Consider the following 21,907-nt stretch of genomic DNA (forward strand, 5'->3'; position numbering starts at 1 on the left):
TTAATGCTTTTTTGAAATTAACTGCGAGAGACAAATTATTTTTAATCGCCAAAGGGAGAAAAAGAATCATATCCACAGAACGCTGAGCAATAAACTGCTGCCGAGAGCAAAGGGTTAAAACTCATAAGACCTAAATCCAGGAAAAGCTATTCTTCTAATGTCTGCGTTTTATCGATTTACCTTTAACTGCATTTTATTTATTTATTTTAATCTGGAAATGTCTGCTCACATGCGCTCTTGGCATCTTTTATTTTCTTGACAGTTCATATTAGGTCTTGAAAAAAAGCTTCCTGTTTTCGAAGTTATTCTTTTTAACCCCTAAAAAAAGCCTAAATGAATAAACTTGGCGTCACTGCTGTCTTCCTGTTTTTACGCATGGGCATGTCTAACACCAGCTACAGAAATCCACCAGCAGCCGGCTTGTTTTTCTTTTTTATTATTATTATTTATTTTTCATGACCAGAAAAAAAAAATCATGTCCATACAGAGACATTTGGTCAAAACCAAAACACGGATAAACTAAGATGCACTTGTCACATAAACTGATATTTCGGTCGTCCACATGCAGCAGCACCAGTAAACATGGAGCCGCACAAACAGATCTGCTGGTAACTTTGTGAGTACAACTTTTTGGAGTCAACAGCGATAAAGAGAGTGAGGGGGCGGAACCCTGCTGAGCCCCTGCGCTGAACGACAGCCAATCGCTTCGTTCTCCTAACTGCCAGTCACCGAAATCCGTCCAATACCCGCAGTGCCATTTCTAAACTGTATTCCCCACTGTGTCCTCCAACTGTTGTATGTTCTGCCAATCGCTTGAGGACAGAGTGGGAAAAGGAGCAAGCAGAGTTAGAAGCCGGACAAAAGAACTTATAGACCCCTTATATACATATTTTCCTCATGTTTTAGAGAGCGTGGTGTGGTGAAAAACAATTGCGGTGAGTGCGGATGGACTTGTCAGTGTAGTTATGGAGCCCCCTTTAAGCAAGAGGAATCCGGCGATAAGATTAGCGGATTTGGCAGCGACTCAACCCCTTCCTCATCAGAATATGACAGGCTTCCCGGGGCTAGGGGGGCATCACCCTCTCTCCCACCATGCCCACCTCCACCCTGGGGAGCTGGGCAACGACCCCGGAGTGGCACTCACTCCATTTGGACCAGAGCACATGGCACAGACAAATGCTCTCAAACTTAGCCCATCTCAGCACATTCAGAGCCATCCCGAAGCCCAGACCGCGGCATCTTTCACTTCTGCTCAGACCACAGTTGGTTTCCCCGTGGCTCACCCCCACTCAGGCTACTCAAGCAGCAGGGACTTCATCCTCAGGAGAGAACTCTCAGCCTCTGCTATGCATGCACTTGGCGACCAGCATAGTTCCGCCTCCTCCCCTCATCACCATGGCATGTTCATCTCCCCAACAGGTGCTTATGGGCACACGGAAAGTGGGGCCCATTCACTTTTCACTGGACTTCACGACCAGGCGTCCCCAGGTGCCCACCACCATGCCCTCAATGGGCAGATGCGCCTGGGTATACCGGGGGACATCTACGGCAGGCCAGAGCACTTCGGGCACAGGCCAGAGCACTATGGACCGTCTTCTCTCCACAGCTACAACTCCATGAACCTCAATGTGAACATCGCTTCTGCTCCTCACGGAGCCGCGGGGGCGTTTTTAAGATACATGCGGCAGCCCATAAAGCAAGAGCTAATCTGCAAATGGATTGACCAGGAGCAAAGTCAGAAAAAGCCCTGCTCGAAAACTTACAGCACCATGCACGAACTGGTCAACCACGTCACGGTGGAGCATGTCGGGGGACCGGAGCAGAGCAGCCACGTCTGCTTTTGGGAAGAATGTCCGCGGGAAGGAAAGGCGTTCAAAGCGAAGTACAAACTGATAAATCACATCCGAGTTCATACGGGAGAAAAGCCCTTCCCGTGTCCGTTCCCTGGATGTGGAAAAGTGTTCGCTCGATCGGAGAACCTAAAGATTCACAAGAGAACTCACACAGGTCAGTACTTCTAATTGTCTCAAACTTGCACCGCGCAGTCTGAAAAACATCGCGTGTTCTCAGGGTATTAGAATACATCCGACCCGACCTTGATTTACTGTTCACATCCTAAACAGACAGACAGAGCCGCCGTGCGTAATTGCGCACAGAGGCGAGAGAAAAACTTTTTATTCAGTCACGCATTCGCACAACGCGTTAACGTGTTTCATTTCCTTTCTTAAATATAAACTTTTCTCCTTTACTCACCGAGACGCCTGCAGTAGGCGTGAAAGGATTAGGGCATATGATTTGTAAAACGTGCTTACGTACGTGCAGCACAGCGCTGGAACACGCGTAAATGTAATTGTCTCCAGGCGCAGGACGTTTACGCAAAAGCACGGTTTATACATCGACGAGTCCATCACATGATGTATGATGTCTAAACAAAAACATATGCATTAGGTTCAGACACCGATTTCCTGCTGACCACCGGGAGAATCAGCTATGATGCAACCTCTGTGCTGCAAAGAAATCTAATCTATCCGGATAAACTGTCGAGCAAAACAACAGCATCATGATCAAACGTCCGTCAGAGCTTCTTTGTGTTTAAACTTCCAGACAGTGACTGTTAATAACAGTCTGACTTTTCAGTACGTTAAATTCTCATATGTGAAGGTTAGTTTTGTCATTATTACATAGATCAATAATCTATTTTGACCAAAAAAAAGGTGCTTAAATTCAGCTTTTTGCTACCAGTATAGACAGGCCTCTCCGTCTTATTGCATCATGTAAAATCCTCCAGGGAAACAAATAAATAATTCATCAAAAATAAATAAATAAAATCCAAGTTGCATGGTCATTTTAGTTATAAAGGTTACATTTGGAGGCTTTAATGTCACCCTTATATGTATGCAGGATTTTAAAAAATAATAAAAAGCTGCGTGTTTCCATTTTAATATGACAATGAGTGTGTGTGAGAAAGGAGTGTGTGTGTGCGTGTGTGAAGAGTTATAACCAGAGTCCACTAGGGTACATAAACATCTCCTGGTGGTCTCCTGAGTGCCCCCCTTTCCACCCACACACATACACATACATGTAAACCACAAGGCCTAAAGGCATGTTACACGTGTTCACACAGGAATATGCTTTGGACTGGTGGGTGTGGGGTGGAGGGGTGGAGTGGATGTTTAGTGAATAAGCTCTGGAGAGGAGGAAGCCCCAGAGGAGTGACTGCTACACTAATGAGATAGTTTTTTTGCCTGTATTTGTTTAAAGGTGGTGTGCTGACAAGCTAGACTGAGGCTTTTGAATTCATAAAACCGTAAATACACTAAATGCGGCTGAAACATGACAGCTTCTAGGACTGGGACGTGATCCCACATGACTCTGACTCTTATCTGCTTCTCGTTTGTTCAAGGGGAGAAGCCTTTCAAGTGCGAGTTCGACGGCTGCGACAGAAAATTCGCCAACAGCAGCGACAGGAAGAAGCACTCTCACGTCCACACCAGCGACAAGCCTTACTACTGCAAAGTGCGCGGCTGTGACAAGTCCTACACGCACCCGAGCTCGCTACGGAAACACATGAAGGTGCACTGCAAGTCCCCGCCGCCCCCTTCCACCAACGTCACCTACATCTCCTCCACGAACCCCCTCGGGGATCCTCTGTCGCCCAACTCTGAACCGCACAGGAACCGCTCTGCGAACCTCTCCCCTCAGGTCACCAACCTCAACGAGTGGTACGTGTGCCAGGGGAGCGCAGGGCCCAACCACCTCCACACCCCCTCCAGCGACGTCCCCACGTCGGATTCGGACGACGAGGACTCTTTCAGAAATTCAGACCCAAGGACGATGCTCTGATGCCCCTTTTTACGACCACGTGACTGTCCAACTTTGCCATCTAGTTGACCCATTATTAAAAACAAAACAAAAAAAGTGTGTAGATCCATGCTGGCCCGTGCGTTTGGGATACTCATGAGTTAATTTTCTAATTTTAATTTTGTTTTTGCTGTAGTCACTCAAACTACTGTGCTAAAATCAGAAAACCCACGTTAATTGTGGACGCAATGGAAGCTTAATTATAAGAGAAAGAAATTTCTCTCAGGTGACCCCTGACCTTTAGCTACAGTCTAAATCACACATGTCAAATACACAATTTGAGATTAGATCCGACTTTGAAAATCTCTTTAAAAGAACCAAAAATCTCAACATGATCCAAATTTCACTTGCAAAATAAATTCCTACAAGATTAATACGCAGAATTTAATTAACTGCTTGTCTTAAGACTCAACTGGTGTGCTGAAATCTTCCCCTTGGCCTCCCATCCTCCTCTTGCAGTTAATAACTACACTGCAATCAATCACTGTCATGTTATGGAGATTTAAAGGGGGATAAAGGTACTGTGTGTGACCCCACAAATAGTTAGTGGACAAAATCTACAGGCTAGAGCTGAGACTTGTTTTATTCTTTCGTGTGATTTCTTTAAAATGTGGTACAGACTTTGAAAAACCAATAAGGAAAAAAAAAGAGGAGGCAAACATCCGAGTGTCTTAAGGGTTCTCATTTACTTTTTTCAGATTTATACAATACATGTGTTTGGATGGAATTTTGTAATATTTAAGAACTATTTAAGACTATATTTTATGCAAAATACACAAGTGTAACGCTTGTTAAAGAGTCCAGTAAGTCCCTTGAGACCCTAAATGTCTACACTGACAGGCTTTGACCCTGTAGGATTTGTATATATGTAACTGTAACTGATGCTTGTGAATGTTGTGTAGTTTTAATTACGAAAAAAAAATGTTGTTTTGTACATTGTAATTTATTTGCTGGTATCAATGTTGTACTGGAATTACAGAAACACCAAAGAATAATAATATCAGTTTTGGTGATGCGTAGTACCCTGCTGATGGTTTTATTTTTTCTTCAAAATTATGTTTCACTTTTTTTTTTTGGTTTTGGTTCACTTTTTATTTTTATTTGTGCTCTTGTAAAAGAAGAAAACATTTACTTGAATAGGCTGTGTAATGTGAAAAGTCCCTTTCTCGCATGCCTTTTTGTAGTAATCTGTCTTTCATATTGAGGTGCATGGTGCCATTGGAAATAATGGAGAAAAAAGAACAAAAAAAAGAAGAGAGAGATGAATCAGCTATGAGTGTGCAGACCCTTGATGTTCAAGATTTAATTTACAACATAACAGTCATGCTAAAAAAAAAAGTAATAATAAAAAAATACCAGGACATATACAGTACATAATTAACAAGTGTCAAATTATTATTATTTGAGTGTATTTAAGTGAAGCAATTAGAACATTTACAGCCTACAACTGGACTGTTCATTTAGCTGGTGATTGTGAGATTCATACTTTTTCTGTACAATATATCTGAAGGAAACTTCCCTCTTTAAATAATTAACATTTTTAATATGAACTGTAAAGAAAGCATCAGTGTCAAAGGAAAACGTTGAAGCAGCTCTGTTCATTTACTCTCCTGACATTTCTATAAAATATCCACAGCTCTCAGAAACAGGCCTAACGGGCCAAGGAGGCTGGTATAAACTAATCACTGAGCTAATGGGAAAACTTATAGCCCCCTTATGGCGCTACCTCTGAAAGGCGCGACCAGCACAAAGCAGCCGAGGCATGAATCATTCATGGGAAAAATAAAAGATAAAAAGATATCTGACAATAAGCAAAGCCTTGTATAGAGTGTATAAAACAAGTTCCCCCTCTTATTTCCTCCATTAAAACGCACAATCTCACTTTCAAAGAGTTGCCTGTCCAGTCCATAGAATTAAAATTGACCAACGCCAGTTCTGCACCACTTCAAAGAGCTGCAGCTCCTGAGAGGAAGGGCTGGCTGCTTTGACAGTCTTCATGGTGCGTTAGGATTTCTATGGCAATTGGGCACTGAGACGCTCAAGATTTGAATATGCCCGGATGAAAAACTCAAACTGCCACTAAATGAACGATAATCAAAGCAGAGGATGCACCTTTTCCACCAAAAAAATACGCGTTTCAGCACGAACACACGGTGGGCAGGTAGCTGGCTCCATGCTCAAGACAGGCTGCTTATTGCTGAACTGAGTAAAAAAAAAAAAGAAGAAGAAGAAGAAAAAAGAAGCAGCTCGCACCAAATGACAAAAATATCCTGAGATTCCACTTTACTTCAATTAAGACACCTGGCTCAGATCAACCTGGAGAATTTGGCCACAGTGGCACCAAAACTGCGCGCACGAAATCAGCAATTATGAACCAGCATCTACAGTCCCAAAAAGCAGAGCAGTGACGCACTAATAAAAAGCAACATCTGCAAGTTCTCTGACAGGATCTTTATCAGATGTACAGCTGCCCTCTCATGATTTCCCAAAAGGGAAAAAAACAACACTATCTCCTGCCTCATTCAAAGTGTGCACTCGTGGGCCTCCTGTGTGTTTTGTGCGTGGACTTTTAAAGGGCTAAAAGGGGCCAGAAGAGGAGCGTACTCTTGTATGTTCTGTTTGGAAACAAACGCTCAATGAATGTTCCAAAATAAACACGGTGGAAAAATAACCACAGACAGTTCCTTCGGCATTAAAAAGGAGGGAGACTTAATAAAAAGGAGTGAAGCAGTCACCCTTCAGTGAGAAACGCTTTGAAGTAGAACTTATTATCTGAGGAATACTTTTTGGTTGTCCTAACGACGCTGCTGAATGGGAAAGGCGCGCCTTTGTCAGCGATTTGTTCTCCTTTAGTGGGATGTCCGTGGAAATCACTTACATGGGCCACCTTAACATACTGCCTGCAAATCAGTAACTGGCAGAGTCAGACATGCAGACGCCACTTTGGGGAGGACAAAGCGAAAAGTCGCAGTGAGAACGCCGCTGCTTCTCAATTGCGCCCTTTAAAGGGGTTGAGCGATAATTTCTCAGACGAGCGTAGAACCAAAACAAATGCCGTCTTGTCAGACTTTACAAGCATTATCCATCTCCTGAATACCGTCGGCACAATGCTCACGAAAATTGCATGTGTGAAGTGATCATTTTGGGCACAAAAGTTAAGAGTGTCCGCTCCAGAACGCAGGTCATTTGATCCGAGCACCTGCGCCCTGGAAACGGCAGTGTGCCTGGCTCACCTTTTTCTTTTTCTTTTTTGTGGATTTAGAGGAGAGGCAGGAGAAAGCAGAAAAAGGTGAATAAAAAACAATTCCATACCTCCATTTAATATTCTGAATGAATTGTGATTGAATGTATTTTAGATTTTTTTTGGAAAGCAGGTGTGGAGACGCAGGCAGCACCTCTTCACACCCCCACCCTCATCCAGGAAACATAACCAGCAGAACAGCAGCACCTTGTGACAGCTTTGGCCCCGTTTTCGCTCAGCTCCAAAATTAAATCCCACATCTCCTGCTCCCAAATGTGACAAGTGAATACGAAGAAGTGAGGGACGCAGTAAAATGAAGATCCCTGGAAATAAAATAGGAATAATGAGCCTGCGTAAATCAATCTGACACGTAGAAAACCTGATGGTATTTTATAGTAAATTATTTATGTGAAACGTTCATATCCATGTAGTGAAGCAAAAGGACAATTTAATACCTGTTCCAATCAAACATCCTGCAATAGATAATTGTTAGTTGTTTAATGCTGGGTAATTAAGAATTAAAAGAACTCTAGATTTTGATGCATTTGTTTTCCACCTTCTGTATAAATTAGGCTACAAGCAAAACAAGAGCTTTGATTTAATAACCAAGTTATTTTTTCTCCATATAGCCTGGTATTGATGGGATCTGATGTTTTTATCTCATAACTAGTGCATTCAGTGTCTCAACAGGCCATAATAAAGCGTGTCTTTGCGTCAGATTTACACCTGTGCGTCTGCACAAACTTTATCAAAGTGTCACATTTTTCCTTTTATCTCACAAACACTCCGGTTTAATGGCCACATATTTGCCATCCAGGCGTTTTGCCAACTTTTTTTTTTTTAAAGCTCCCTAGCTGGTTAACTGTCTTAAGTTTCAAGTCAGAAAACAAGCAGCCTAGTTGCTGTTGCTTTTCTCGGTTAACTGGAGACTCCAAACACCAAGACTTCCTCTTCGCAGCTGATTTTTTCCCCTTTTTCTTCCAGCCGGAGCAAAGCTCAGCTTTTATTCTGCTCTGGAGAACAGTCAGTGTAGTTTTTGCTACAGTACACGCACTTCCAGTCTGCAAGGGACAAATGAGCAGCAGGCTGAAGGAACAACTAAAAACTTGAGCGTTTTTGGAGGAAGGACTCTGTCCTCCCTGAATTGCGGATGGTGAACGCGAAGGGGGGAAACTGAACATTCTTTGTCGGGGTTTTTACACTCGGGCTGTCGAACGTCTGCAGAGGGAATGTCGCTCCTCTCCTGCCCAACTTCAGCAGCTGTGGTTTCACCTTTTAGCCCCGATGTCTTTCCCAAAGGAGTGTGGGAGTTAAACATCTGACAATGAGCGCGCCGGGGGGTTACTAACTGACCTGTACTTGGTTTTAGTTTCATATGAACTTCATTAAATCAATTACCCAGTGAGCACATCATCATTTTTGTATTTATTAATGACAAAAAATGTATTGTTTGGCCTATTCTGCAGAAACCTGAAGGCATCATGCAGCATTCCCTTCAGGCTGCACTATTACATATAATCAGAACCTCAGTAGTGCTCTGAGTGCTGTGAAAGAAATTGCTTCATTCTTCTGACATTTACACTCTGTCCTTTGCAGCTCCTTTCCAACTTTCCAGCTAAGTGGCACCAAGAATACCAGCAGTCACAACAGCTTATCACTGTTCTTCTGTTTTCATCAATCAATTTAAAAAGGGCCTTATTAGAACGTTTCAAAGCCAAACATGCTGCTCCAAAAACACAAACACTCAGCAATCATCCTGTAATTAATTTGTGTTTTCGGTGTCAGAAAAAGGAAAAAGAAAAAGTAAAAGAGGGCAGAGAAAGCAAAATGAACAGTAACATGTTTCAAATTACAAGAACAGGTGCCATGAGGCAATTTTATCATTTAAGTACAGTAGCTGTCTAAATACTTGCAATCTTAGACATAAAATGTGGGTTATAATCAATTAAACAATACCAATTATATGTGGTATATTTTCAACAAAAAGGAAAAAGTATTTTTTATTGAAATGTATGAAAAAAGAAACCTCTTGTTTGATAACCACTGCACTTTCCTCTCTACGTTGTGCTATAAAAAGCAGATCATCTCTGACATGAAAGATCATTGCAACACCAGTCGAGGCATAATTATAACATTTTAACTAAATCTTTTCAGGGACTGAGGTTACTTAACTGATTTGCTACGTTGTCACATGCATCATGGCTACTTTCAGTCGTGCACTGCTATTTTGGAAGAGCGTGATGCATCACTCAGAAACTGACATAATATCTGGTGGCTCAGTAACATCTGTGGGGGTAGAGACTTGGTGCTGGTCCAAAAGCCCCATCCCAGGACTGGGAGCCACTCCAAGGCAGTAGGTGAGGAGAGCAAGGTCGTCCACGGACAACCGCATGAGCCAGGCCCTGCTACCTGGCCCTCATATAGCCCACCGGCCAGAAAGTAGAAACTAAAGTGCAGATAAGCGTGAGCATGCTGCCCCAGTAGTCTCTTATTGAATGACAGGGCTTTCCTAAAAGCCTCTAAATGCAGGATGTAGGCTTCAGCGTACTTGGAAAGTAGGGATGAGCGGGTGGAGGGAAAATGATGAACTATACACTCAATCAAAGGGAACCAGATGGACTTTTTAGCGAAGGATATTTTTGATTCGTGCTCGGGGATGATACTGCTTACAGCATACTAGATGGAACTAAAAGAAACCGCTTCATCTCTGGCACATGAAGAGCATCATGTGTGACTTTAATATGTTGCAGCTAGAAGTAGATTTTAGAAGAAACAAATAAAAATTGGTTTGATTTGAGCACCAAACTGCACACTACAGCCAGCCTTTTTACCAGTTGTTGTGGATGTGCTTCCACTTCTACACTGACCTGGGGCAAACAGGCATTTGAGGCCTCTTCTCAAATAAGATTACTTTCACCACCACAGTCCCTGATAATCAAATTTAAATCCATGTATCTCTCTTCCTTTGTATCTTTACATTGCTTAAAACTTATGATTGATCGAGATGATTGCAGAAGCGTAGTGCCAGTCCACCAGTTTTATTCCAGCCTCTCCATTGTGGGCAGAGATTGGTATCAGGATCAGATTTGTGCAGGACTATCACGCCTGCAACATCAGACAGCTGGCCCTGAATGCATCTGGTTTAATTGCAGAAAAGGTCAGCATTTAGAGAGGGGGAAATCACTCTATCGCAGCTGGGGAGAGGCGAGAAGGGGCATCCTTGGAAATGAGAGGAGGAAGGAAGGAAGGAGGGTTGTGTCCAGATAAGGAGAGACGGAACACGAGCAACTCAAGACACAGTCCCGTTAATAAAACGAAAGACAAGGAGCGATCTGTGCCAAGAACAGATAAGACTCCTGCTCCCAACATCTGAGTTTCTCGAGCCACTGTATCTTCATCGTGGGCGAACTGGTGAAGTTGGTTACCAATCATCCTGAGCTTCTAGGCTCACTGTAGGAGCTCTAATCCAAAGTGATAAGCCAGAGCAGCAGCAGCAAAGCGTCCAGTGTGGAGCCACCACTGCCTCCTCCACCACACAGTGCCAGGACCTCCCTCTGGCTTCATGGAGATGTCCGCATGGATCCCCAAACATCACAAGGCCTCACACCCATTCGCTTTAGGCAGACTTGGGTTTGGCAGAGACAGATATGGCTGTGAATGGTGCAGAAGAAAATGTGGTGTCTTGATGTTTCCAACTGACCAGGGGATAAGCCAGAAAGGAAATATGGCTGGATAGGCAATGAGATTGAGATATGAGGGTCTCCATCTGACCCGGGGGCTTCAAAGAGATCTTGGTTTTCGTCTGTTGAGGCCCCAGACGAGGCTTAAGACATGAACGATTGAATACCAAGATGACCTATGGTATTAATGGTGTCCAAGAAGCAGCTTCGACAGCTCTCCATGCTCTATAACCTTTCCACTTTGCTTTGTATGGTGGAGTCGATGTTTAGCTTTAAGAAATTCAGTTTAAGAATGAAACAACAGCCCCCTCAGTCTCATCTAAGGACATTAACGGTGCACTTAGTGGCTCTTCTACTTGCTGTGAAGATACTGATGACAGCCATAATGTGTCTGCTTGTCCCACAGGATACTTAGCTGTGGACTGTCCCAATCACAAGACTAATTGTATAATTAGGCCAGCTCCATTGGGGACGGGGACCTTTTGGCCCCTCGCAGACACTTGCTATGGTAAATGACAGTATATCTCACAAACCATCAAAGCTTATCCATCTTAGTGACACAAACCTTGAGAGATGATGGTATTTTATTAACATGACTGATAGTTCAGCAAGAAATGTTTAAAAAAGAGCAACCTGTAACTCTCACAGTGGGTTTATTTTAATCACATAATGTGAGATAATTATCCAGTGTTTAAATGCATGACTTATTCTGGAGTTTTATAGTAGACACTGGTTTCCCTCTGGACTGTGAGAAGAGCAGATTATGTATTCATCACTTCAGTGGGAGGCTGCAGAGTGGTGCTTTTCCATCAGAAGTGAATTGGTCCTGAGGAGAATGCAAAGCTCCCTCCTTCACCTCCTTCCTTTACCCCGTAACAGACCAGAAGAGTCCTTATTTCCCTACTTAAAGCCCCTCCTTAGATTTTCAGCATCGCCATGCACATCATTATCGTTGTCAAAAAAGTTGCGCGCAGAGTCTGAACTCTCGCTTGTGGCAGGCGCTGCGTGCCCCCGGGTGGGAGGGAGGGGAGAGAGGGGGTGACGCGCAGGTGTCGAGCGCTTCAATTCTGACCGGCCGTGGCGAGGTTAGGCCACTTCTCCATCCAGGAGGGCCCCCATAGGTGCCCTCATTAAGCGGGCCCCTGTAGCACGGAGCGGCGTGCGCATGAGGAGAAGAGGTGCGAATCCTTCCACTGGAAACGTAGCCCCGCTCACCTGGCCTCTGTCTGTCTGTCACAGCTCCTATGGGGAAAACTCCCAATATGAATTCTAATAAGCATAATAACGAGCAGGAAAAAGCGGAATGGTATTGTAATGGCGCGTTATTAGGGCATCAATTTCCACGACACCTCTGAGATGTCGCATAAAAAAGCGCAATAAACTGACTCATCACTTGAGGAAAGAAAGGTGAGCTGCAGCTGATCCAGCTTTTTATTCTGGTGTGATTTAAATGCAACAGAATCCGCTCCAAATGGACTTTAATTTTTAATTTCTAACGTATTAATTGTTGCGCAATCAGCCACGTATCAACTCATTAGATTTTATGACGCGCGTCTGAAGAAGTGCGTTAAACGAATGAAGTTTCTTCAAACTTCCACCCGCTGCACACTGTGAACGAGATTCAAAGGGCAAGTGGTGCTTCATTAACCGTATCCCCATTTACTTTAGATCCCCCCTGAGTCTCAGAGAGAGCGGATTAATGTCAATTACCTGTCATTTTGCAACACCTACAATATGTTATTCCGGCTCGTGCGTAATGGAATCATGTCGCCTTTTTCTCCAAGAAAAAGTGTTAAAATAATAAAGAATATTAATAATAATGATCAGAATTTAAGTGAATAAACCTCTTCAAGCAAAGTGGAAGTTAAATTTCGTTTATTTTAGGATTTTTAATGACTATTTGTATTGTTTTTATTAAAGCTGCTGTCTAACTTTTCTTTTCCAGATGTGTCTCACTGGAGAGAAAATGGACATTTATCCCAGAAGTTGCACCTCATGAAGGTTACAAGTTGGAGGAAAAAAGAAAAGGGGCTGAATGTTGTCTGTCATTTTTTATCACAAGCCTTAATCTGCTTAAACAAAAGACTAATTAGGCGCCCTTTAAATGTCTATAAATGTTTTCTAAATCCCAATTAGTAGCCTGTTTGGATTACAACCACTTCTAACCCATTTAACAAGACGTTTCTTACATATATTCGTTTTGTTTCTAATCTTCTCTGCTACAAACTAATAACTGCCACCAGCTCAACAAACGTGATTCCCCCTTAAAGAGCTGCATTAAAAAGGAGCTGCTATGCGTGATGACCGTAGTGAACAAAAAGCCACAGTACTGGACAAAGAAAACAACCATCCAGCTCGAGGACCAATGAGGGGTTTCTTTCACTTTTCAATCACTTCTAGTCGTGCCCGGGATTAAGAGAGGGCTCTTGACTCTCTCTTTCACACAAAACCAAGAGTGCTTGTCAGCAACTCGAAGGGAAAAAAAGAGGAGAATAATACGTGAGTCCAGGGTTATCGTGTTTAATTGGATTAGGTGGTGTCATGTTGAAGTCCGGAGCATGGCAAACAAGAGATAGACGCAGCTAAATACAGCATTTCCCCATAAAAGCTTCACTAAAACAAATGAACGAGCTTTAAAAATCCATTTTATCTGCTTGCTTTTATTTACTTAGAATGTCTTTATAGATATCTCGTTCCTAGAGAGAGTACATGTTTTGGTTTCCCTTCCACAAAAATGAAGTGAAACACGCTGAGGCTAAGAACTGTGGCACCAGAGAGCTTTATATTGTCGGGAATTGTGTTGTTCGGCCGTGCGCTGCGCTCATCTGTGCGTCAAGCAGCGGCGGCAATAACAAGGTGCGCGCAGCTGTGTGTGCAGGTGCGCGGCCTCCACCTGCTCAACGGCACAGAGAGAGAAAAAGGAGAGAGGAGAGGGGGAGGAAGGAGGGGGAGGCCGGTGCGAAAAATAAAAAAAGCTTGTTTTTTTTTTCGTTTGAGCAGAGAAATGGGGAATTATATCGCCGGATTTGGTGCGTTGAAGCGTTTATGGAGCTTTAAATGTGCCAAAGTGTTGATAAAACTTAACCCAACAGCGGAGTAAACGCTGATTCAAGTTGGCAGGAATTTAATATTTGGTTTTGAAACTTCGAATTCTGAAGCCTGCTGGTGGACACACCGTTTTACGCGCAGCTTTTAGGTTCTAAATGCTCCAGCAGTCATCTGACGTGTTGCACCGATTTGGCCCCATGGTTCGATGAAGCCACTGTAAAAGCGTTTCTAGAGGATGCTCACATATTGAGATCACGCAGGTAAACAGTTTGGAACAAAGAAAAGCAGAATCACAGGGGGAGGTGCGCATCAGACTTTTTTTTTTCCTTTTTACCAGAAAAGTTAGAATGGTGTTTGGCAAAAAAATATTTTTTACGAGAGAATTCTATTTCTAAGAATTTTCAGCGAAACGTAAATGTGTCATTTTGGTGTTGTTGGAGGCAGGTGTCAAACTTGATTCCTGTCCTCCGTCTGAACTGTTGGTTTTATGGAGTGCTGTTGCTTCTTTGCGTCCATAAACTGTCTGCGTCGGTCACGTAAACTTTCTACTGGTCTGTCTACTCTGGAGACAACAAAGAAAAAGAAACAAGAAGCAGGAAAAAATATTTCCAGTCTCAGTAGGAAAGCTACAGGTCCATCAGTTAGTACAAGTGGGGACGTTATCCAATATGTGCGTAAAATGGAAGGAATATGAGCCAAAAATGCAGCGAGATCTGCAAAAGAAGTGACAAATTAAACGTGATCATTTTAAATAAACATACTGAGAAGACGTGGCAGCTTCTTGTTTGCGCACAATCCGTAAAATATGAACAGCCTCTTGATTATCCACCTTAAATATAAAATATAATGAACTCTGGCTTCAGTGAATTTGAAGGAAACTTAAAACGGTCAAAATGTGACGACAGATGGAAACTAGAGGTAGAAAAAAAACGCAGAAAAGTTGCAGAGACTTTTTGTGCCCCTGTAACGAGTCTCATTACCATGCCACCCCTCCTCCCCCTCCCCCCCCCCGCGACACCCTTCCTCCTCACTCCTGGCAACAGCAGACAAAGACGGTTTTTTTATTTTTTTTTTTGGTGGTCTCCGTCGGGGCGGTCAAGCCTTTGATCAGGGCCCGTTAAGAAGAAGTGAGTCTAAAAAGGGGGGAGTCAGGCCGAGATGAGGGCTGTGGAGGAAGGTAAAGTCACCTAGAGATGTTCTCACCTTCCTGTACAATAAAAGATTTGGACTAGAATTTAACCGCAGCTGAGCATCTTTCTCAGTGAGGATCTGAGGTGCCAAGCTGAGCTTTGCTTGATTTCTGTTCATAAACTGCATTATTTTTGCTTTACCAACAGCAGATCATATTAGCTTGACAGGTAAACGCGCACTGGACAGTCTGGATTTCGAGGGAAACCCAAAAGAAAGCACGGTGAGGGCCTTCAGAGGCCTGGACGACTTTGGTAAACAGACACCTCCCCCTCGCCATCACCTTTAGGAGCGATGGAGAGCAGGTGAGGTGTAGCTGCTGCACAAAAATGTAGGTATTAGGGGTTAAATGTTCTCCAAAGCTGACCCAAAAAAGTTAGAAAAAAACATCACCAATAAGAACAAAATAAACTATGTGCTAGATTTATTTAAAGAATATATTTTAAAATGTGTTTTAGGCTCTTCTTTGGGTATGTTCAGACGCACTGCATCCACAAAGATTGTCACGATGGGGATAAAGTAGTAAAGTTGGGCGTTAATATCTCTGATTGTGGTTCCTGCCTCGCCGCTCCGTCTCCTCGGACTCTCAGACAAAAGCTCTCCTCAAATGAAGTTAGTAATGGTCCACATGTGCCACATGACGGACAGGCCGCGCCGAATTTCCTATCAGGCAAACGCACAGGAGGAAAAATGAGGCACAACATGTCTGCAGCGGAGGAAATAAATAAAAAGCTTCTGCTAGAAACTGACAAGGAAAAAGAAAATCAGTGGAGGATGTCAAAGAAGCGTTTATCCAAAGAATAAAGCAGGAATAAATAAAAGGTGCAGTCAGGAGTCAACAGAAAACGACCTAAACAAGACAGATAAGTCAAGATTAAGAAAAAACAAAAATTACATTTTACTCACAAATGACGTTTCAAAAAAAGAACAGGTTGGATAATCAGTTGTCTTCCAGCTAAATTATTTTAAAAAATTTGCAAAGCCAAAACGCTTATCTAAGAACAAAGTGCATTTTCTTCTTTTTAAAATTAAGGCCCTTTAATTATTTTTAAAGCAATAATTGAGAAGGAAAAATATTTTGTCGTTTGCCTGAGGGCTGTAATAGACAACAAAAATGAAAGAGTTCCGTCACACTTTCAGAAGATGGCCTTTTCTAGTCACTTTGAAAATCTCCTTCATTTCTTTAAACAACATCCCTAAAAACTGAAACAGTGTTAATTATCTGAAAGCAAACGCTTTATGTTGATCAGCTCTGAGCACGCTATATTTTCAGCCCCTTTTCCCCCTCCTGATAGCTTCACACTTCTCAAACTGTGCAGCAGCCACAATAACGAGGTATTTTATTGCTTTAGAATAATCTTTTTGCAGCAATTAGTTTGTCATATATTGTCATTAGAAGTCTATTAAAACATCAAGTCATTATTTGGGCATCCCCGGGCGGGGAATTAGAATAAAACTATCTTTGCCACACGGGTCCCATTTAGATTAATGGAAAAATATGTAAAACATTTCGTTTTAATTTTCCTCTGACAGTGTTTTGCATACATGCATTTTCCCCGCCTGCGCTGTCCCTCATTATTTATGAAAGCAATCTCCACCAACACATTACCGGGCTATGAAATACTGCTCGCAGCCTAATTGATTCCCGTCACAATTTTTGTGAGGTTATAATCGTGTTAATTGTAATTTAATCTCTCAGGGAATACCGGAGAGATGTATTTAAATAAAACTGCTGCGCGAACTGGGAAGATTTTATCAGTTCCACACATAATAGAAATGTCATGTAGAATTACACAGCAGAGGCAGACAGGGAAGCATTCCTCTAATCTACAGAGATGTCACTGAAATCTTTTCTTTTCTCTCCTTCTCCCAAATGTTATTGAATTGTAAAATTACAAAGCCAAAAAAATGAGCCCAATAATAGTTTGTTTCACCATTTTTTTTTCTAAACGGAGTGAGTGGGGGGAGGTTGGAAACGTGGTGGGTGTGAGTGAAAATAAGAGCAGGATTACTGGGTGGAACGAAAACATGATAATATATGTGGCACGTAAGCCCTCAGAGGATGTTGTGCTTTGTTGGAATATAAACTGCTCAAATAATTTCCTGATCATCCTCAGAAGAGGTGCCCCCTTTTTTCTCTCCCAGCTTTCTCTCTGCATGAAGCCCCGTGCTGCTTCCTCTGCTTTGAGATCCTCCTTCCTGTCTGTGGGGACACCTGTTGGCGAGAACAGCTCGGAAAAAGCCAAGTTGTCTCATCAGACCGATCTCCTTCACCACTAAGAAGTCACTTTGTTAGCCTGCGTTGAGTTCTTTGGCGCTTTTGTATTCACGGCCATGTCAAACTGGCTGCGACTGACTTTTTGTGGGCTTTCATGCAGCTCTACTGTACTCTGAATGGGGACTGTCAAGGCTGTTTCAGATGCTCAACATGTTTTAATTCAAACACAAATACAGACTAGAGCACAGGCATCTTGATTTAATTTTAATGTACAGAATCCAGCATTTAAAAAACTATGAGGTGACACCGTCAAACTGTTAGGAAATCTCTTTATTTTTCATCTTACTGTAACTAAATCACACAAGATTCAAAGGTGCTACTAAATTTCCTGAATTGCAACAATAATTCGCTGCAAAAAAATGAATAAAAGTTGAAAAAGTCACAGTAAAGCATTTTAAAATTTGACCAAACAAACAAAATATATAGCTTAATTAAAGCAATCAGCACAGGCTACTCACAATCTAATAATAATAATAATAATAATGCAAGTTAAAGATGCATCTCTACACAATCTGTGTCATCCAAGTTCACCACTGCAGTCGTCCATTTTGAAGATCTCACAAAAGAGCTCTACCCCAAATAATATTTCTGAATTTACCTAATTGAAGTCGGACATAATTGCAGTTTTGTCCACCAACCTCTGGGTATAATAGTAGACTGTGGGGAAAACAAACAAACAAGCCGAATGTGTGTTCACCACAGAAAAAAAGCGAACCGGGGTGAAGGAAATATGTGGCCAAATGCCAAAGAGACAGCTTACTGTTCGGGTCTTTTGGCTGGACGCAGGAGTGGTTTCGATCTTTTTTGTCTGGCCTGGCCTGGCACAGACACCAGCCCTGCCCCAGACACAATAGATCATACAGTAAGAGAGAGAGAGAGGGAGAGAGAGAGAGATTGGGTGAGGTGGGGTAGAGGAGGTATGGCGCCTTTCATTACCATGGTCACCAATGGCACTATTAACCATTCAACACCCCCCCAATTATCCTCCCATCCACAGTCAGAGAGACAAAGCCTCGGTCCTGGTCTGCTGGAGCAACATGGCCACTAATCTGTCTCATTCCAACATCACACCCACTTCACTGTCTCTGCAAGTCAGATGTGGACAAGTGCTCCACAAAGCCCCTTTGTGCTGTCATTTGTGACAAGACAACAAACTTCTTTACTGAACTCATTAAGAAGTTCATTTTTCGAGCTGCGCCGTTGTTGTGAACTCGGGTCGCCTTAATGTTGCGTTAAATGAGAGACGAGTTTGAGAACGCTGCTGCAGCTTGTGAGCAATGTGTGCGTTTTGTTGTGGTTTCTGGTGCAGGTCATGGTGTGTACGATGCCACACGCCTCCTCCATCAACACACCAGCAGCCACAGAGAGATGCCTTCACTAAGCAGAATGGCACATACACACAAAAAAAGAAAGAGCTAAATCACCGGTTTACGCGCTTCAATCTGTGTTTTTTCTCTAAGGAAGCAGGACTTTGATGTTTGTGTGTCGGGCCCTGAGCGGGGGGCTGAGGCCTGACTGGAAGACTGGGGCCCACTGAATAGATCCACAACAGCGGCTTGTTGTGTTTGTTTACCCTTTCGCCCAGCTGTCTGGACCGTGGAGATGGAGAGCATTCATCATGACCTGGGAGAGATGGGAGGCTGGGGCACAGACACTCTGGAGAATGACATGATGGTGGTGCACACACTGCAGAGCATGCCAGGAAAGAAAGCCACACAGGGCAGTAATCCTTCAGCTGGTTTCAGGAGGCAAATGCCGCTGACACTCGCTTTGTGCAGAGTTTGTATTGTTCAAAATATCTGAAGACACAGTCCAAGTGGGAGCCGGAACTCAGCAGCCACATCAATCAACTGGATTTAATCAAAATATTATTAAAGACATGAATTAAAACCTATAGAGTCCACCGTACTTGAATGTCAGGCGGTGTGACAAGAAAAAGTTTTTGAAGCGTCGTTTCCTTCTATTGAGACCTGCAACGTTCCCCCGTTTCCTTTGACCTCTCCTGTCAGGGTTCAGTTGTGTGGTTCCTCCCATTTCTTCTCCCCACTTGTGTTACTTCTGCGGCACCGCGGCAGAGAGCGTTACGATGTTCTGAGCCTGCTTCAGCGAGGGCATGTCAATCATGCTGCCACGGAAGGTGAAAGCACCCTGAACAGGTTAGCAACACAAGAAAAGCCAGAGGAGAAGCATTAGAGCAGAAGTACAGAACGAGAGCATCCGATACGGTCGTACATATTAAAAACTATTCAAAAAATAAATAAAAGCAACACCATTAGAAAACAAAATGTGGATTGATGTGTCAGGTAAACATGTTGGCTTGGGGAAAAAAAAACTCCAGGAAAAACAAGTCAGGATATTTGATTTTGTGTAAAAATCACGAAAAGCAAGCACCTGTCAAGACAAAGACACTAACCCTGCTCACCGTTCAAACCATTACACACACACACACACACACACAGAGAAAAACACACATGCATTTGACGGCAGAGGGATGGGTAGGATATGAATCCCTCGGGCGATGCTTAGTAGGAGCAGCCCTGGCAGGGAGAAGAGGTGTGGGCAGATTGTGTATTACCTCAGCGGATAGCCCACAGAGCTCAACACACAGGATCCAACCAAGCACTAAATTAGGAACAATAATATTGTACACTTAATTGGCCTCAACTCCCCCCACTCTCCTATGTTGTCTGTGAGAGTCACCCAGGGGTGTACAGTATGTATTCTCTGGAACTACGGAGGTGTGTGAGAGGATACACAAAGGATCAGCCTGAGTGTCAGAGCAGAGAAAGACCCCCGTCATCTGAGACACGCAGTCAGCACGGACATTTCACCAAGCTGGACGAGGAAAATTCAGGAAGTTCTGGATATCATTTTTTTAAATAGAAATATTTTGCAAAGTGAGTTTATTTTCAAACTGATTTCAGTGAAATACATTTTTCTATTTAAGAATTAAAATGACAAATGAGGTTGCAAATATCCCAGAAGAGACCTGAGCAAAAAAAACTAATTAAGAAAAATAAGCTTTAACTATGAGCCATCTGTACATTCTGAGTTTTCATTGAAAGTGACATTGCAGGCATATAAAACGACAAACTATTAATTTCAGTGGAAATTATTTTTCCATTTGAATTGTCAGTAACTTTCAATCAAGACACTGCCATTACACAGAAATTAAAATTACTTTTCAAACTCTAGAATAAAAAAAAATCTGATTTTACCTTCAGCAGATACATTACCTTTCCCTCCTTCTGATGCTGGTCAAAAGCAGCAATGAGCTCCTTGGCCCACTGGACCCTCTCCTGACTCGGGGAGAACTCCTCCTGCACAGCTTGGATCTGCCCTGGGTGGATAACCTGCTTACCTGCACAAAAACACACACACACAGAAAATTAAATGTTCTAATTATAACAGCAGGCTCTCTGCGGCTTGAAATAAAATTAAACAGAAGAATTATTTGTGCAAAGACAAAAAAAAAACAATGCTTTTATTTTGCACAAAACTATCAATAACACAGTTTGCGTTCCTTTGCATTATAACAAGAGAAATATCTTTTTTTTTAAATGGAAACTGCTGCACAGAACAAGATAGAAAAGGAGAATTGGGAGGGATTGTAGCTGGGAGGAACAAAACAGAGAGGCATTGAAAAGAGGAGAAGCAGGAATACAGGAGACTAAAATGTGCATGTGTCAGTATGTTGTATGACTCTGAGGTGAGTCAGAGGTCTAGCACCGGACCAGAGGATGCTGTGCATCAAGTCGGATATTAAGTGCCTTCTGTCTGCTTGCAGAAACTTCACTGAATGCACAAGTTCACTTTATTCTGTTACAAATGAATCACGAAAAAGCGGTGTGTAAGACTGGCAGAGCCTCAGCAGACACAGAAAAATCCCTGGAAATTCACAGGAAAATCACACAGAATAGATAAATGCAAATATTACATTTAAAATCATACAACCCAAATTTTTCACGCCTCCTTACTCAAAAAATATTCTGAACTAATCAAGAAGACCTTCTCTACTGGATGACAATGACAGTGAACAACTGATACAGCAGCCTAACATGGAATTTAGGCTCCATCTGCCACAATCCCCTCCACCTTTCTGCTCCCACTCCCTCTCAGTTAAATATGGGTGAACACCACAGACATAATCCCGTGTACATTTGCAGATCAAACTTGTAGTGATAAGTTAAGGTTATGAAACTGTCTGGTGAGAACGGCAGCTCAGCGGCAGCCAGCAGGAACTCGACACTTTAGGGCTTAGCTCTGTCGCCAACAACAAATCCTTCAAGGTGGCCGAGCGGGCGGGCTGCACCGGCAAGAAGGGAAAAAAATTTTTTTAGCCCAGGAGTGAGTGGAGGAAAGGCGAGGAGGGGAGAAGGAGGAGGAGAGGTGAGGGCAGGAGAGAGGAAAAGGGGAGGAGAGAAACCCACTCCCTTCATCTAGCTCCGTTCACCCTAGTTAACCTCAGAAAAACACACAGCAGTCACACAATCAACACACTGTAGTTAAATGCTGAAACAATTACTTATGAGCGAGCATAATTCACAAATTGCTGCTGATAATAAACAGTCACCATAGGGGAAAGTGTACCTAATAGAAAATGCATTCTGA

The 21,907-nt window shown here is 42.8% G+C and overlaps 2 protein-coding genes across 2 annotated transcripts in view; one reads left to right on the top strand and one right to left on the bottom strand.

Annotated features, from left to right (window-relative positions):
- The first annotated feature begins 794 nt into the window (after positions 1-794).
- zic5 (zic family member 5 (odd-paired homolog, Drosophila)) lies at positions 795-5,238 on the top strand. The gene is made up of 2 exons (XM_022195217.2): positions 795-2,007; positions 3,404-5,238. Exons 1-2 carry the CDS (start codon positions 966-968, stop codon positions 3,841-3,843), a joined length of 1,482 nt encoding a protein of 493 aa, XP_022050909.1. The 5' UTR covers positions 795-965; the 3' UTR covers positions 3,844-5,238.
- Positions 5,239-17,548: 12,310 nt separating this feature from the next.
- clybl (citrate lyase beta like) overlaps positions 17,549-21,907 on the bottom strand; it is a 63,647-nt gene continuing 59,288 nt past the window's right edge. The window contains 2 exon segments of the mRNA XM_051959183.1: positions 17,549-19,444; positions 20,533-20,657. Coding sequence (XP_051815143.1) covers positions 19,349-19,444; positions 20,533-20,657 — 221 coding nt within the window. The 3' untranslated portion in view covers positions 17,549-19,348.

Source organism: Acanthochromis polyacanthus, chromosome 14 (assembly GCF_021347895.1).
Source record: "Acanthochromis polyacanthus isolate Apoly-LR-REF ecotype Palm Island chromosome 14, KAUST_Apoly_ChrSc, whole genome shotgun sequence".
NCBI lineage: Eukaryota > Metazoa > Chordata > Actinopteri > Pomacentridae > Acanthochromis > Acanthochromis polyacanthus.